The sequence below is a fragment of the Corticium candelabrum genome, chromosome 3 (genome assembly GCF_963422355.1).
Source record: "Corticium candelabrum chromosome 3, ooCorCand1.1, whole genome shotgun sequence".
NCBI lineage: Eukaryota > Metazoa > Porifera > Homoscleromorpha > Homosclerophorida > Plakinidae > Corticium > Corticium candelabrum.
Window position 1 is genome coordinate 5,820,957 of NC_085087.1, and position 14,029 is coordinate 5,834,985.

General features: G+C 40.5%; 1 protein-coding gene across 1 annotated transcript; it reads right to left on the reverse strand.

Annotated features, from left to right (window-relative positions):
- Positions 1-217: 217 nt before the first annotated feature.
- On the reverse strand, positions 218-1,713 carry LOC134177547 (insulin-like growth factor 1 receptor). Its single transcript, XM_062644328.1, has 3 exons — positions 1,586-1,713; positions 1,376-1,512; positions 218-887 (listed from the first exon to the last, which is right to left on the reverse strand). Exons 1-3 carry the CDS (start codon positions 1,655-1,657, stop codon positions 488-490), a joined length of 609 nt encoding a protein of 202 aa, XP_062500312.1. The 5' UTR covers positions 1,658-1,713; the 3' UTR covers positions 218-487.
- Between the last annotated feature and the right edge of the window lie 12,316 nt (positions 1,714-14,029).

Consider the following 14,029-nt stretch of genomic DNA (forward strand, 5'->3'; position numbering starts at 1 on the left):
ATAGACGGACGGACCGACAGTCAGATAGACAGACAGATAAACAGACAGACAGACAGACAGACAAACTGACAGATAGACAGACAGATTTCTTTTATTAATATCAGATTCTCAACTCATGCTTCAATAACAATCGCTCTACTCTCCTACTATTCTAGATTTTAATTGATTAATAGAACTATAAATGCTTCTGTATATTTCTAACTAGTTCTGCATGTCTATCCAAGCAATAATCTAACAGCCGAGTTAAACAATAAATACCGTCATCTGTCATCAATATCACTGCTGCTCCCCGTCATCAAATGCAGCAGTTCATTACATTCAACGTTCATAAGATATCTCGCTACAAACAAACGCCCTATCTCTAATCACTGCTGCATGCCATTTCTCTACTCAAACATTTGCAAGTGGCTGCAATTGGTCTACTATAGCTACCTAAATTAGTTTGGCTTTATCAATTTTTCTCTTGTTGGCTTCACACTGCAGTGTATTAGACAATGGCCTTCTGCTTTTTTGTTGTTGTATGGTCAGCTGCTTCAACATTATCCATATCTCGTTGCTTCAAAGAAATGAATTTGTCCACTTGGGGTTGGACATTGTTTCCATTAACCGTTCCTGTATCAGCAGCTGCCTCAAAATGAGGCATTTCTGATTGCTGGAAAGAAGTTTCAACACATTCCTCGACTTCGATGCTCTCATTGGTGGATGCTATACAAGATACATCTGGTTGCTGGAAAAAAGCTATATCACTGTTCTGCTGCTGAAACGTAGCATCCACAACTAAGTATCCTCTGTACGCACTCAGAAATGTTTCTATGTCGCTCATAATCGTTGTGAATGAAGGGCGATGATTGGCTTCAAATTGCCAACATTGGATCATGATGTCGTAGCTGTTGCAAAGATCGAATGCTCATGTTAGTAAGTAAAGATTTATTGTAAGTATCAACATTGATGTCGCTGACTGGAAATCTAAGAATTTCTGCTTTCATAGAATGACGTCATTGTTGTGTCGGTCGTCTATATGTCTGCGCATGCACAAACACCTTTGTGTAAGAGTATGTAATCGCACAACAAAGGTGTACTTGTCTCTGTCAGTTTCTTCTTGTTTCTGTAAGTCCCTAACCAGTCCAATTTCAAATCATTCTTATTTTGCAAAGTTGGCAAATTGTCTCAATTTACAAACATACGTTTACATCCATCGGGTCTTCAGCGTCTGTTTACTTTGTTGTCTATATGTTATGATCTGTCTACTCTTGGTAGTGCCCTATATTTCTGTATGTTTGCTTGTCTGCCAAGTTTCGTAACATACGAATACGAGTAGTTTGTCTGAAATGACAGTGTGGCCTTTCTATACATGCTCTACCGACAAACTCATTACATTTTCTGTGGGCAGTTCTTGGGCTGTGACATCCTTCCACCGTTTGAAATGTACGAGAGAACCTTCTCGTTACCAATTTCTGAATATGGAACTTGTGCAAGCGTCATCACTTCCCAAATTGTGACACCATAAGACCACTGGCACAGTTAGACAAATGGAAAGATTCAAACACCTTCAACTCATATGTATTATAAAATTGTATTTACTTACAACATCTGACTGTGTCGTAAAGAGACGATAACATAAACTTTCTGGAGCCATCCACTTCACAGGAAGCTCCATTTGCTTTTGTGTACGGTAATAGTCTTTGCCTTCGGGCAGGATATGAGACAGTCCAAAATCTGCTACTCGTATATTTGTATTCCAATCCAGCCTACAGTAGTAGATAGTTTAGAACTAACTAACAACATGAGAACAAATTTCTTATTATTCTGCAAATACAAACTTACATGCAGTTTCTAGCAGCAAGATCTCGGTGAAGAATAAATTTGCTGGCCAAGTACTCTATACCCTTTGCTATCTGTAGAACAAACTTTAGCAACAACGAGACCTCCACGCTCTTTTGCTACACAAACATACAAATTATCTATTATACATACTAATGACCATAGGTAAGCATGTGAGTACTTGTGTCATTTCCTGTAAGCGCACGTTTCTGAGAAATTTCTTTAAGTCGCCAAGTTCCATGTAAGGCAAGACGATAAGTGGAGCAATGCGTGGTGAATCGTCAAGATTGTCTCGTTGCCAGCAGATGCCTATCAAGTTTATAACGTTGGGATGATTCAGATTTTTCATTTTCAGACCTTCTTCAATGAACTGATTTATTGCCTCGTGATTATTAGTGTCTGTTAAAGATATAATTGGTTGACGTCTTTAAAAACATGAACATGTGCGCACATCGCAACGAACATGCACACGGACGCTTATTCACACGCGAAAACATATTTTGACAAGCATAATCAGCCAAACATTACTGTACATTTGAATGACCTTGAGGAGCTTTTACAGCAACAACTCTCTCTCTGTTCATAACCGCTTTGTAAACAGTACCAAAGTTACCTAACAAATGTAAAACTCAATCCGTCGATAACAGTTATTTGTAATCTGTTGTTTACCTTTTCCCAACATCTTCTCTATTTTTATCTGACATGGATCAATGGCCACAGCATTTACTTCATTTTCTAATTTTTTGTCCAATCTAAAATCTTTCTTCATACATTTCAAATCTGGGAATTTAGGAAAAAAGTAAACGATTTTGTGCGCAAGATGTATGTTTTCCTGTATAAGAGTATCATCTGCTCTCTCTACGCATTAATAGACAAACGTTACAATAAAGTAAAACACAATCAAAGTAAACGACAAGTGCATGTTTACCTGTTTGTCTGCGGTTGTCTGCTATATAAATTGATATCATATGACCATAGCAACAACAAATAACTGAAATTATGGCAGGAAATAGAGCCAAAACCACATAAAAATTTGCATAGATTTCACAGTCTTCTTCCTTGTTTGGCCACAACACGTACAAAAGTGCTACCCCATTTGTAGTTAATGCCGGTAACATGATAAATACGAGGAAAGCCATGGCGATCTTTGCCTTTCTGTTGTAGTAGTTTCTATTGCGGTAGATAAAGAGACAAAGCAACGCCACACTTAGACACATAAGGAAAAATCCGTAACCATACGAAAACACAACAGCAGTCTTGCTTCGTTCATTGTAACAAAACATGACCAACGATCCCGTCCCTTCCTGTCTCTCTTCGATGTTTGCAAAATGAGCCAATGCAGCAAGAATCAATTGAAATATGACAAAAAAGCAGGTAACATTAATTCTGAAACGTTTGCTTGTCGAGTTTGTGCTGACTTGTGACGCCAACCACACTATCAAGATTGAGTAATATAACCCATTGCAAACGTTTATGAAAAAGTCAGCAACTCGAATATCACAAATGAAAACAGTATCAGTGGCAGCAATGACGTAACTGAGAATAATTGAGATTACGGTTATCGCTATCAGCACGTCCACGCTAATAGAACGAATGGTGGTCTTAAAACGCCATCTAACGGCTCGCATATACAGGAATAACGAAACGAGCAGCGCCAGGAACACAACTGTTACTGTAACAAGCATGAAACGTGGTGACGAATAATTATTATGGCAATATGAACCTGCACACAGTGATATACGAAACGTAATTGAAGACGTTAAAGGTAAAGTACTTACAGATTGCCGGAGTTCCGCTCCACTCTCCATTTGCTTGACAAATTCGCATATCTGAACCTTGCAGGATATATCCGTCGCGGCACGTGATATGGACGACCGATCCAAAATCCGATCCATTTGCAGGTAAAGACATGGTGCCAAATGGTACTTCAGAAAGATTATTGCATACAATAGCTGCAGACCAAAAAATCAGTTAGTGAGAAGTATATAATTGCTCTCAATATATATATATATGTATATATATATATATATATATATATATATATATATATATATATATATATATATATATATATATATACAACTGCTATTGACAAACTCTTACGTAAACACAATGGATCACGTCCACTCCATTTCTGATCGCTTTGGCATGTTCTATTTGAAGGACCATGAAGTGTATAACCTTTGTGGCAGGTGATATTTGCTACTGCCTCGTATATTAATCCAGATTCAGGCAAAGAGATGTTGCCATGTTGTACTTCAGAAAGATTCTTGCAAAAAAAAGCTGCAGACCAACAAATTGGTAATTAATTACGATGTGAGACAAAACAGTTTTACTGTACTATATATTGTGACTGCGAAGGAAATTTAGAAACTCTTACGTAAACACAGTGAATCATTTCCACTCCATTTCTTGTTACTTTGGCATGTTCTACTTGAAGAACCTTGAAGTGTGTAGCCTTCGTGGCAGGTGATATTTGCTATTGCTCCATATATTAATCCAGATTCAGGCAAAGAGATGTTGCCATGTTGTACTTCAGAAAGATTCTTGCAAAGAAAAGCTGCAGACCAACAAATTGGTAATTAATTACGATGTGAGACAAAAACAGTTTTACTGTACTATATATTGTGACTGCGAAGGAAATTTAGAAACTCTTACGTAAACACAGTGAATCATTTCCACTCCATTTCTTGTTACTTTGGCATGTTCTACTTGAAGAACCTTGAAGTGTGTAGCCTTCGTGGCAGGTGATATTTGCTATTGCTCCATATATTAATCCAGATTCAGGCAAAGAGATGTTGCCATGTTGTACTTCAGAAAGATTCTTGCAAACAACAGCTGCAGACCAACAAATTGGTAATTACTTACGATGTGAGACAAAACAGTTTTACTGTACTATATATTGTGACTGCGAAAGAAATTTAGAAACTCTTACGCAAACACAGTGAATCATTTCCACTCCATTTCTTGTCACTTTGGCATGTCCTACTTGAAGTACCTTGAAGTGTGTAGCCCTCGTGGCAGGTGATATTTGCTATTGCTCCATATATTAATCCAGATTCAGGCAAAGAGATGCTGCCATGTTGTACTTCAGAAAGATTCTTGCAAACAACAGCTGCAGACCAACAAAATAGTAATTACTTACGATGTGAGACAAAAACAGTTTTACTGTACTATATATTGTGACTGCGAAGGAAATTTAGAAACTCTTACGTAAACACAGTGAATCATTTCCACTCCATTTCTTGTCACTTTGGCATGTTCTACTTGAAGAACCTTGAAGTGTGTAGCCTTCGTGGCAGGTGATATTTGCTATTGCTCCATATATTAATCCAGATTCAGGCAAAGAGATGCTGCCATGTTGTACTTCAGAAAGATTCTTGCAAACAACAGCTGCAAACCAACAAATTGGTAATTACTTACGATGTGAGACAAAACAGTTTTACTGTACTATATATTGTGACTGCGAAGGAAATTTAGAAACTCTTACGTCAACACAGTGAATCATTTCCACTCCACTTGTGGTTACTTTGGCATATCCTATTTGGATGACCCTGAAGTATGTAGCCTTCGTTGCAGGTGACATTTGCTATTGCTCTGTACATTATTCCAGATTTGGGCAAAACGATGCTGCCATGTTGTACTTCGGAAAGATTCTTACATGTAACACCTGCGGACCATCAAGTCAGTAATAATCTACGATCTTTATTCAGCAACCAAAATTGATTGTACGATAGATTACGTCGATTATTACAGTCGCATAACTTATGTATATTAAACACAAATTTCTAGCATAAACTAAATTTTGATATCATCTGGCAAAACTCCATTTGGCGTCAGACGCTGATTCGGCGAGGTGATAAATTCGGTGCGAAGAACGCGTGCGAGACATTTGTCTATATGCGCGACATGACGCAGTGCTCCCGGGCTTTACAAGATCGTGCACGTGTGTCGGCCACTGGCGTACCCTTCTGTACGGTTGTTTGATCCTTTCTTTCAATGTTTCTCCTCGCTGTTCTCCCGTAATTTTTTCAAAAGTTATTTCTAAGTTTTTACTGCTGTCCTCAAAGCGACCGGCCGGGTCTTCCTAATCTTTCTGAATAGTGCAGTAGTCATTTCACTATTAGACTACAATACTTGGCTTTGTTGGTGATAACCAGCATTGAAGAATGCGATTCTGTGCCTATATTTTAGGTGTCACTGTAATTTGTACCCACCCGTTAAAAACATTGGGGCATTTAAAGGTCTGGCTACGCGAGACTATGTCAAATAGTGTACCCTCTGTTCAAACGGTGTTTTACAGACGAACAGACAGTTTCTATCAGAAGGCTTATATATGAATGGGAAACGAGTGTGTATAAGCACAGCTTCAGTTACTAGTTCAATGTTTTTACGTATTTAGAAACAATATAGAGAAAACCCACAAAACATTGAAAGTTCATCAACTGTAAACATTTTTACGGACTTTGTTAATTACCTGTATTAAAATCTTTCAGACCTCCATTATTGCAAAGGTTGCTGTCACAACATCTCTGACATGTTCCACCTCTTGATCTATTACAATAATCATATTCCAAACAACGAAATTTGGGAAAACAATCTCTTTGAAAAAGAGTGCGAAGATTTCCAGTTATATACGGAATCTTGTATACTAGTAGACGACATATTTCTCCAACAACACATTTCTTAACTGTCTGATATGCGTCACAAAGTTCTCTATTTCTATTGGCACAGAAGTAACAAGAGATTGAAGATGTTGTTGTGAGTGCTACATCAACACGTAAAACAAATAAAACGTCAACATTACAATAGTAGTTAATAAGAGGCAAGTTAATATCATCGCGTCATAAGAGATATACAATTACTACTGCATGATCGCTACCCATTCGGCTTACTTAGCACATTGACACAACTCCGCCACTTCATGCGTTCATGCATGGCGACTTACAAAACTTGCAACGTCATTGCCTTGCAATATTTCAGTCTTTGTGACACAACAAATGACGACACTGATTGAACATGAGAACGATAAACCGACAAACATCATACCACATGCAAGGCCCTCTAAAGCCTAGACTGAAACTCTGCATGTAACTACTGTCGATACCCACATGGTTGAACTTTGAAATTTTGCAAGATCTCTGCTACCTTTAGATTGTTGCGACAAATCATCGATATGGCTATAGGAATCGCGGCTTGCAAGACCTGGTATTTTTGTCAATTACGTTATCTAAGTCTTACAAATCTTGTAAGACCAACTGAGGAACTGGAACGATTAATGTTGAACCGTGCAATATGGTGTGCGTGTTTGTTTGTTTGTTTGTGTGTGTGTGTGTGTGTGTGTGTGTGTGTGTGTGTGTGTGTGTGTGTGTGTGTGTGTGTGTGTGTGTGTGTGTGTGTGTGTGTGTGTGTGTTAAATATATGTAGCACGCATACCTGTATTATCACATTTTGATATCACCGGTGGACGTTTTGATTCAAACACTAAAAAGTAAGAGAGCAAGTCAAGTTGCCATGCAATCAAACAGAAAAACTTAACTAAACCAAACCACAATGTCGACATGGATAGTGAATTTCCCATTTGTCGTTAATTAAAGCAATACATGATGTTACCGCTTTCACATCTTGCAAGCTGACAATTACAAAAGAAGTTACCCGACATCCACAAAACTCAATGGTAGTTGTTTTGTTTATAATGTTTTTGTTTTCAATGCTCCAAGTAATAGAATTGAATTGCGCAGAAGATTTATGAAATCCAAATGAACAGGCGAGACGGACAGTATCATTAATGATTTGACAATCGGGTGAGAATTCCTTATCTAAAATAAAACTCAGGATACTAAATGTTTACATATAACTTAAAATAATAACAAGATGTTACATAAAACTCCACCAATTTTGTAATAGTAAGGTTGTGATATTCCCAATATATTTTCAGATGATATATAGTAGTTGTCTAGATCTCCATCAGCAAGCATACAATCGAAAGGATCAATTGTCACTATCGGCATCGAGCTGTTTGCCTCAACTATTGAATATCGAGACGAATCGATAGATGAAAGTGATCCACTTGCATTCAATTTAGGCCAGGTTTGTATTTTAGTGAATGGAATAGGAGTTCCAGATACCGTGCAAGGAATCTCAGCTCTCCCACCGTCGACAAACTTGCACAGGCGCGGCTCACAAGATATTTTAGGAACGCCTACAGTTCAGTGAATGAAATTTACATTTCAACATTAAAAGCAATTTTCGTTTCATACTTCCAACTAAAACTTGAATTATATCACTACCACGAAGAATTTGAGAAGAATTCAGGAAGAAGCATTGTAGTTGAGATGCATTCAAATTCAGAAATACGTGATCGATAGTGAGAGACGATTGAGTTGACGTTGCGCCAGTTCGTACTGTAAAACCGGGAAGAAGCTGAGAACCAGGAACAGGCTGCTCGCCACGGACGCTTAGCGTTTCGCCAGCTAGTGTAATATTCCAAAAGATTCCCGTAACCACAGAGTTGGTGCTGTCGTCTTCGTATGTGCAATTAATAGTAACCGTGCTATTCAAAAGAGCATAACAATCAACTGGTCCATCTCTGACTGTGACATGTAGTCCATCTACAGCAACGAGAAAGCAACATCATAGGCAGGTAGATTAGGGGTATTATTTATGAAACCGCTTTCAATATCTAGATTAACTACTCTCTGTTTGTTCTCACTTTGGATGTAAAAGTTTATATTGAAGCACCCGTGTTTGTTTACAAACAACAAAGCATTGGCGGCATCCATTCTCGTGACAAATTTAGCACATGAACGGACCGTGAACCTAGCCTACCATCCCATTATCCGCACAGGCAGATTATAGATTATCATAGTCTCGCGTAGCCAGACTCCTTTCCAGCGCGCCCTCCCCGGCAAAATGGGGTCTGGTGAACCGGCTTCGATGTCGCTGTGTGCCGCGTAGCCAGAAATCGGTTATCTAAAGATCGGATTTAGTTTCTTAAATGCTTCACTAATGGCCAGACCGGTATGCAAGCAATGCAATCCTGTCTCATTGGCCTCTTTGTTTTCGTAGAAAAAAACTCGAAGACTACAGCAAGAGTTGTTGCTGTTTGTGAAATCTGCATGTCTACAGCAACAATTAAATGCGGCCGCGGAAATGTTGACGTCGGCAGGCCCGACGTCGTACGTCTAGTGTTGTGCGCTTGTGTCACAACGGCGACTGAATGCGAACGCGCTGAATGGATGCGAACGTACTCGATGCTGTTTGCTGTTTGCTGTTTTGACGTTTAAAGCAACCGCGGACAGTACAGAGTGAGCGATATCTGGTACTGGAATTGAAGGGCTTGAAGGTGACGTCATCGAAACAAGATGAGTCGTCTTTCTGTGTTTGGGTAATCATCTCACGTGCTTTGTGCATTGCTTTACATCGAGTACGTTCGCATTTAGTCTCCGTTGTGACACAAGCGCACAAACGGTAAGTACGACGTCGATCATGACAGATTGCGTAAGAGATGGAAGCCTAGCCTGTCGACGTCAATGTTTCCGCGGCTACGTTTAATTAATTGCTGCTGTAGACATGCAGATTTCACAAACAGCAGCGATTCTAGCTGTAGTCTTCGAGATGTTCGCTACGAAACAAGAGAAGCTAATGAGATAGGAATGCACTGCTTGCATACCAGTCTGGTATTTAGTGAAGCATTTCAGAAACTAAATCCGGTTTTTAGATATCCGATTTCTGGCTATGCGGCACACAGCGACACCAAATCCCATTTCGTCGAGGAGGACGCGGCGGAAAGAAGTCTGGCTACACGAGACTAATATTATTACTGGTTAGTAAATTTATTTATCGTTGTATGCACGCACGCACGCACGCACACACACACACACACACACACACACACACACACACACACACACACACACACAACAAACACCTGGAACCTAGAATTCCGCCATATCCACTATGGGCTTCGGCATCGCAGAAGTTTTCGCCAAGAAGAGTGTTCATTAACTTGTGACGGGTCAATATTCAATGACACCAGATCTCGTTGAATGGTATCAATCCACTTGTTCTTTGGACCATGCTTAAGGCGTCTCACATTATGTAAATTGCTTCTCAGCAACAACTTTGTAGACGAGAGACGTTCATCCGTTGTAAATGACCATGCCACTGCAATCTTTGATGTTGAATTTGACGTCTAATTGGTTTTTTATTTGACAGATTTTACATTGAAGGAATTTCTTATTTTTTCAGTCTTGATACACAAAAGATAGATCTAATACAACGCAAATAAAAAGTGTTCGGTCTTTGAATATCTACTTGAGTGATTGCACAAATCGCACAACCACATATTAAAACTGGCATCACAAGTGACCCAAAGACTCTCAGTTTTGTGTTCTTGCTAAATCCTTGGTTTTACACACACACACACACACACACACACACACACACACACACACACACACACACACACACACACACACACACACACACACACACACACACACACACACACACACACACACACACACACACACACACACACACACACACACACACACACACACACACACACACACACACACACACACACACACACACACACACACACAAACAAACAAACAAACACACGCAACGGCTTTATGTAATAATTAGGGATCTCTCAATGTTAGTGACCCGAATAATTGGCCGAACCGAAGGCGAGATCGATTATCAAGGAACATCTAGAGATAGAAGATGGAATGTCCGTTTAAGCATGGGTGAGTTGATAGCGTTGTAATGTGGTAGATACAGGAGGATATTACAAAGACAGAAGATGGAGCGTCTGTCTAAGCATGGGTGGGGTAATATCGCTGTGATGGTAGGAGGCGGAGCTAACCACTATCCTAGTATGATAACTTTGAGTTAGCGCTAGAACGACAGCTTCTGACACTTTTGCTGCAAAACGAGACGTAGACGTTGACAGTAACATTTACATCAGTACATCGCGCTAGTACTACACAGATAGACTGAAATTTGGCAAATCCACATTTTCTTTGTAAAGCTGACCTTGGTAAGGGGACCAGGCTTTCTTCTTGTTGTGAGCTGATTGTTCCAGCGTTCTCGCAGCTTGCAGTCTTCTCGACCTGACCCTAACTCAAACTTACCATCCATGGCACAGCGTTATTTACACAACAGATCCGTCTCTTACCATCACAAAGGTAGCACCCCACCCTACTTTGTTTCGCGTTCACTTTATTACATCGGAAATCTGTAATATCTCGCTTACCCTAGGTCACAGAAAGTAAACTTTCTACCGCTCAAAACCACAAGAATGGAATTTTCGTTTATCCGGGTTTCAAACTACCTGCTAAACAGGACAAAGTAATATACGATTTATGCATATCAAAAAAGGCTAAGAGTACACATTATCACGCTATCATAATTCTATTAGGCAATTATCTAATAAATTATATCACTACACATCTTGTACCTTTTTAGTGATCTAGGGAATAATCGCATGCTAGTGGAATAAGCGAAATCATAAAAAAGATATCTATTTTTGCAAAAAACAGAGGTCGAACTCATCCACTGAGAGGGCACTTCTTGATCTAGTCTCTTGCACAGCCCATTTTAACGCGCGCGAGAGAAGCAGAGATGGGCGATGCCCGCACGCGAATAGCAGCTAATAAGAGGTAAGGAATCCACACCTGTTGCAACTGCAACCTCATTAGCCACTACGATACGCAAAGATTAGTATAGGTACGTATGTCTAGATGCTGTAATACACTAAAAAAGATCAGAATCCCTATCGTCGCGTGTAAAAAGCTTGGTGTATGTGCTATTGCAAGCAGTTGCGTGCTTTCGAAAGATGCCAAGATCGAACTAAGTTACTAAATTTTACGCGAGAGTGAACAGACACCTACCGCAGCGGCGAGAGCCGCCAAGTCCACTTTCTAAGAACGACAGTCGAACTGCAATGACGAGAAACAGTCGTAAGAGCATGACCGCAACGCCAAGTGACTAGTAACTTCCAAATAAACACTCTCCTAATTACAATACCCCGTATATAGCTTATATCTACTGTCTATTCCCCTTAGGTGTGAACTTCGAAGTGAGTAATGAAGTCGAATTCACACCGGCTGTGCTCATTATAGCACTAGGAGCTGCTCCAGTTGGAGAATAATGCGGCGTATTGACACTACTAATAGACCTTCTGGCAAGTGTATAGTACACTCAAACTTGTGGGCGGAGCAGGGTTTATTTCGTATATACACTCGCCAGCGGTCTATACCTATAACTACTACCCGCCCTATGGGTGGCGGCAATCTGAGCGGTGGCAATCTATTGTTGTACGCCACTTCTGCAAATAAGATGCACCTACCGTAACACACGGACGCACGCACGCACGCACGCAAAAGATTCCTGGGCGAATGGTTTTTGGGAAGAGGTAACGACCTAGTCGCTGGAGCGAACGTACTCTGTTCGTACGAGGCTCGCGGCGCAGTTTGATTCTTGGTAGTCAATGGACATGTTACAACCGCTATTTTGACGTAAACGAACTGCTGCCTTTTTGCACATCTTTCGAGCAGTAACCTGCACTGATCATTTAAAAGGGCCCCAGTTTTGATTGACTCCACCGCTATAAACAAACAGCATTCGAAAGACATGTGGCAGACGCCAAACAGACGCGCCAGGAGGTCACGCTCTACGCCACAGGTACCGCCAGACGGCGCCATAATTAACGCTCACAGTGACCTTAGGTTAACCTAGGTTAAGCTAGCTAATTAGACACTACCATATGGAATATGTAGTTACTGGGTAATTGACCTATGTTAACCTTGAGTAGAGTTCACACAGCACAGGAATGAACAACTAGCCAATCTAGGTAGTAGTTTGTATATCTTTTCATTGTTGTCCCGTCAATGTCTGGAAGGTTTGAAAGGTTTCGTCCTCTCACTTAATTAAGACATGATCTCTACAAGCAACATCTGGTAGTACATTCCGCACAGCAACACTAGAGGACTAGTAAAAAGCACCTCTCGTTGCCGACGCGCTTTTCTTTGCCTTCTCCTTTTCCACTGAAAACGCGCCCGGATAGCTTTAAAGCGTTTATAGCAAATTCTTCGCTATGCCTAGAAGGTGGAGCGATCGAGTTGTAGGCGGAGCGACCGAGTTCTAACCTAGCTTGCAACTGGCTTAGCGCCAACCTAGGTTAGCCAAGCTATTAATTAAGACCAATTAATTAAAAGGCATCTGGAACTAAATCAGTTAGAGTTAACCTAGTTAGAAACGTCGTGTGAAACAGTGGCGGATCTAGGTTAGGGCTTGTGGGGGTTGCAACCCCCGCCCCATTTTTGTTGGCCTCGGAGTTAAAGCACAACATCTTGAAGCCGCATTGTGCTCATTTTCAGTATTTAATTAAAAATAGCTAAGCAGATTCTTGACGAAGTAACATCTGGCATCGAAACTCCAGATTCGTGACCAGGATATATTAGTTGCGTAGGGAATGGTTCACTCGGTACGTAACTGAAAGAATGAAAGCAACAAGGCAGGATATAAACAACCTCTTTGACATCTGATATCAAAACATTCTGCAACTCGCAGACAAGATTGGATCCGTTGAATCTGTTCCAAGAAAAACGAACTTACAGCGAAACGGATCAAAACACCTACTAGTAGTCGGAGTCCGATTGAGCACTACAAACGATCCGTTGCGATACCCCTCGTAGACTTCCTGCTTCTTCAGATGCGCGAACGATCTAATGGTGAGCAAGATAATGTCCGGACATTTTTGTATCTAGTGCTTACCCTTCTGGTTCGTTCCGACGTTGACCCAATAGAAAACCGATCTTTCATTCCCGAAGTCTCTAGGAGGTGAAGTGAGAAGGCGGCAGTCAGTATGGCAAAGCAAATACCAGGAAATGCAAGAAGCAAGGAAAAGATAGCAAGAGTGCAAGAATGCCATACCCAACAATTAATTAAGCTTCTCCTGGCCTTGGGAGCTTGTGACTCTCGGTTGTACCCAAATGTTCATCGGCTGCTATTGATAGCATGTACACTGCCTATCACACTGTCAAAACAAGGTGTTTTACAAACACCAAATTACGTGCAAAGATGCTGTCGCTATACTGACACCTGCAAGAGTGCAGGAAAGCACCACAATCTGGTGTACAACTGTTGCACCATTTCATTGTGCTTAAAACAACCTTCGTTTAGTGTTACCCAATCA

Excerpts from the sequence above, each read along its gene's own strand:
- LOC134177547 (XM_062644328.1), bottom strand. The coding sequence starts at position 1,657 with ATGGAGCTTCCTGTGAAGTGGATGGCTCCAGAAAGTTTATGTTATCGT. Across the intron at positions 1,513-1,585 it reads TTACGACACAGTCAGATGTT|TGGTCTTATGGTGTCACAAT; the intron begins GTAAGTAAATAC and ends TAACTGTGCCAG. Across the intron at positions 888-1,375 it reads AAGAACTGCCCACAGAAAAT|CTACGACATCATGATCCAAT; the intron begins GTAATGAGTTTG and ends TCTTTGCAACAG.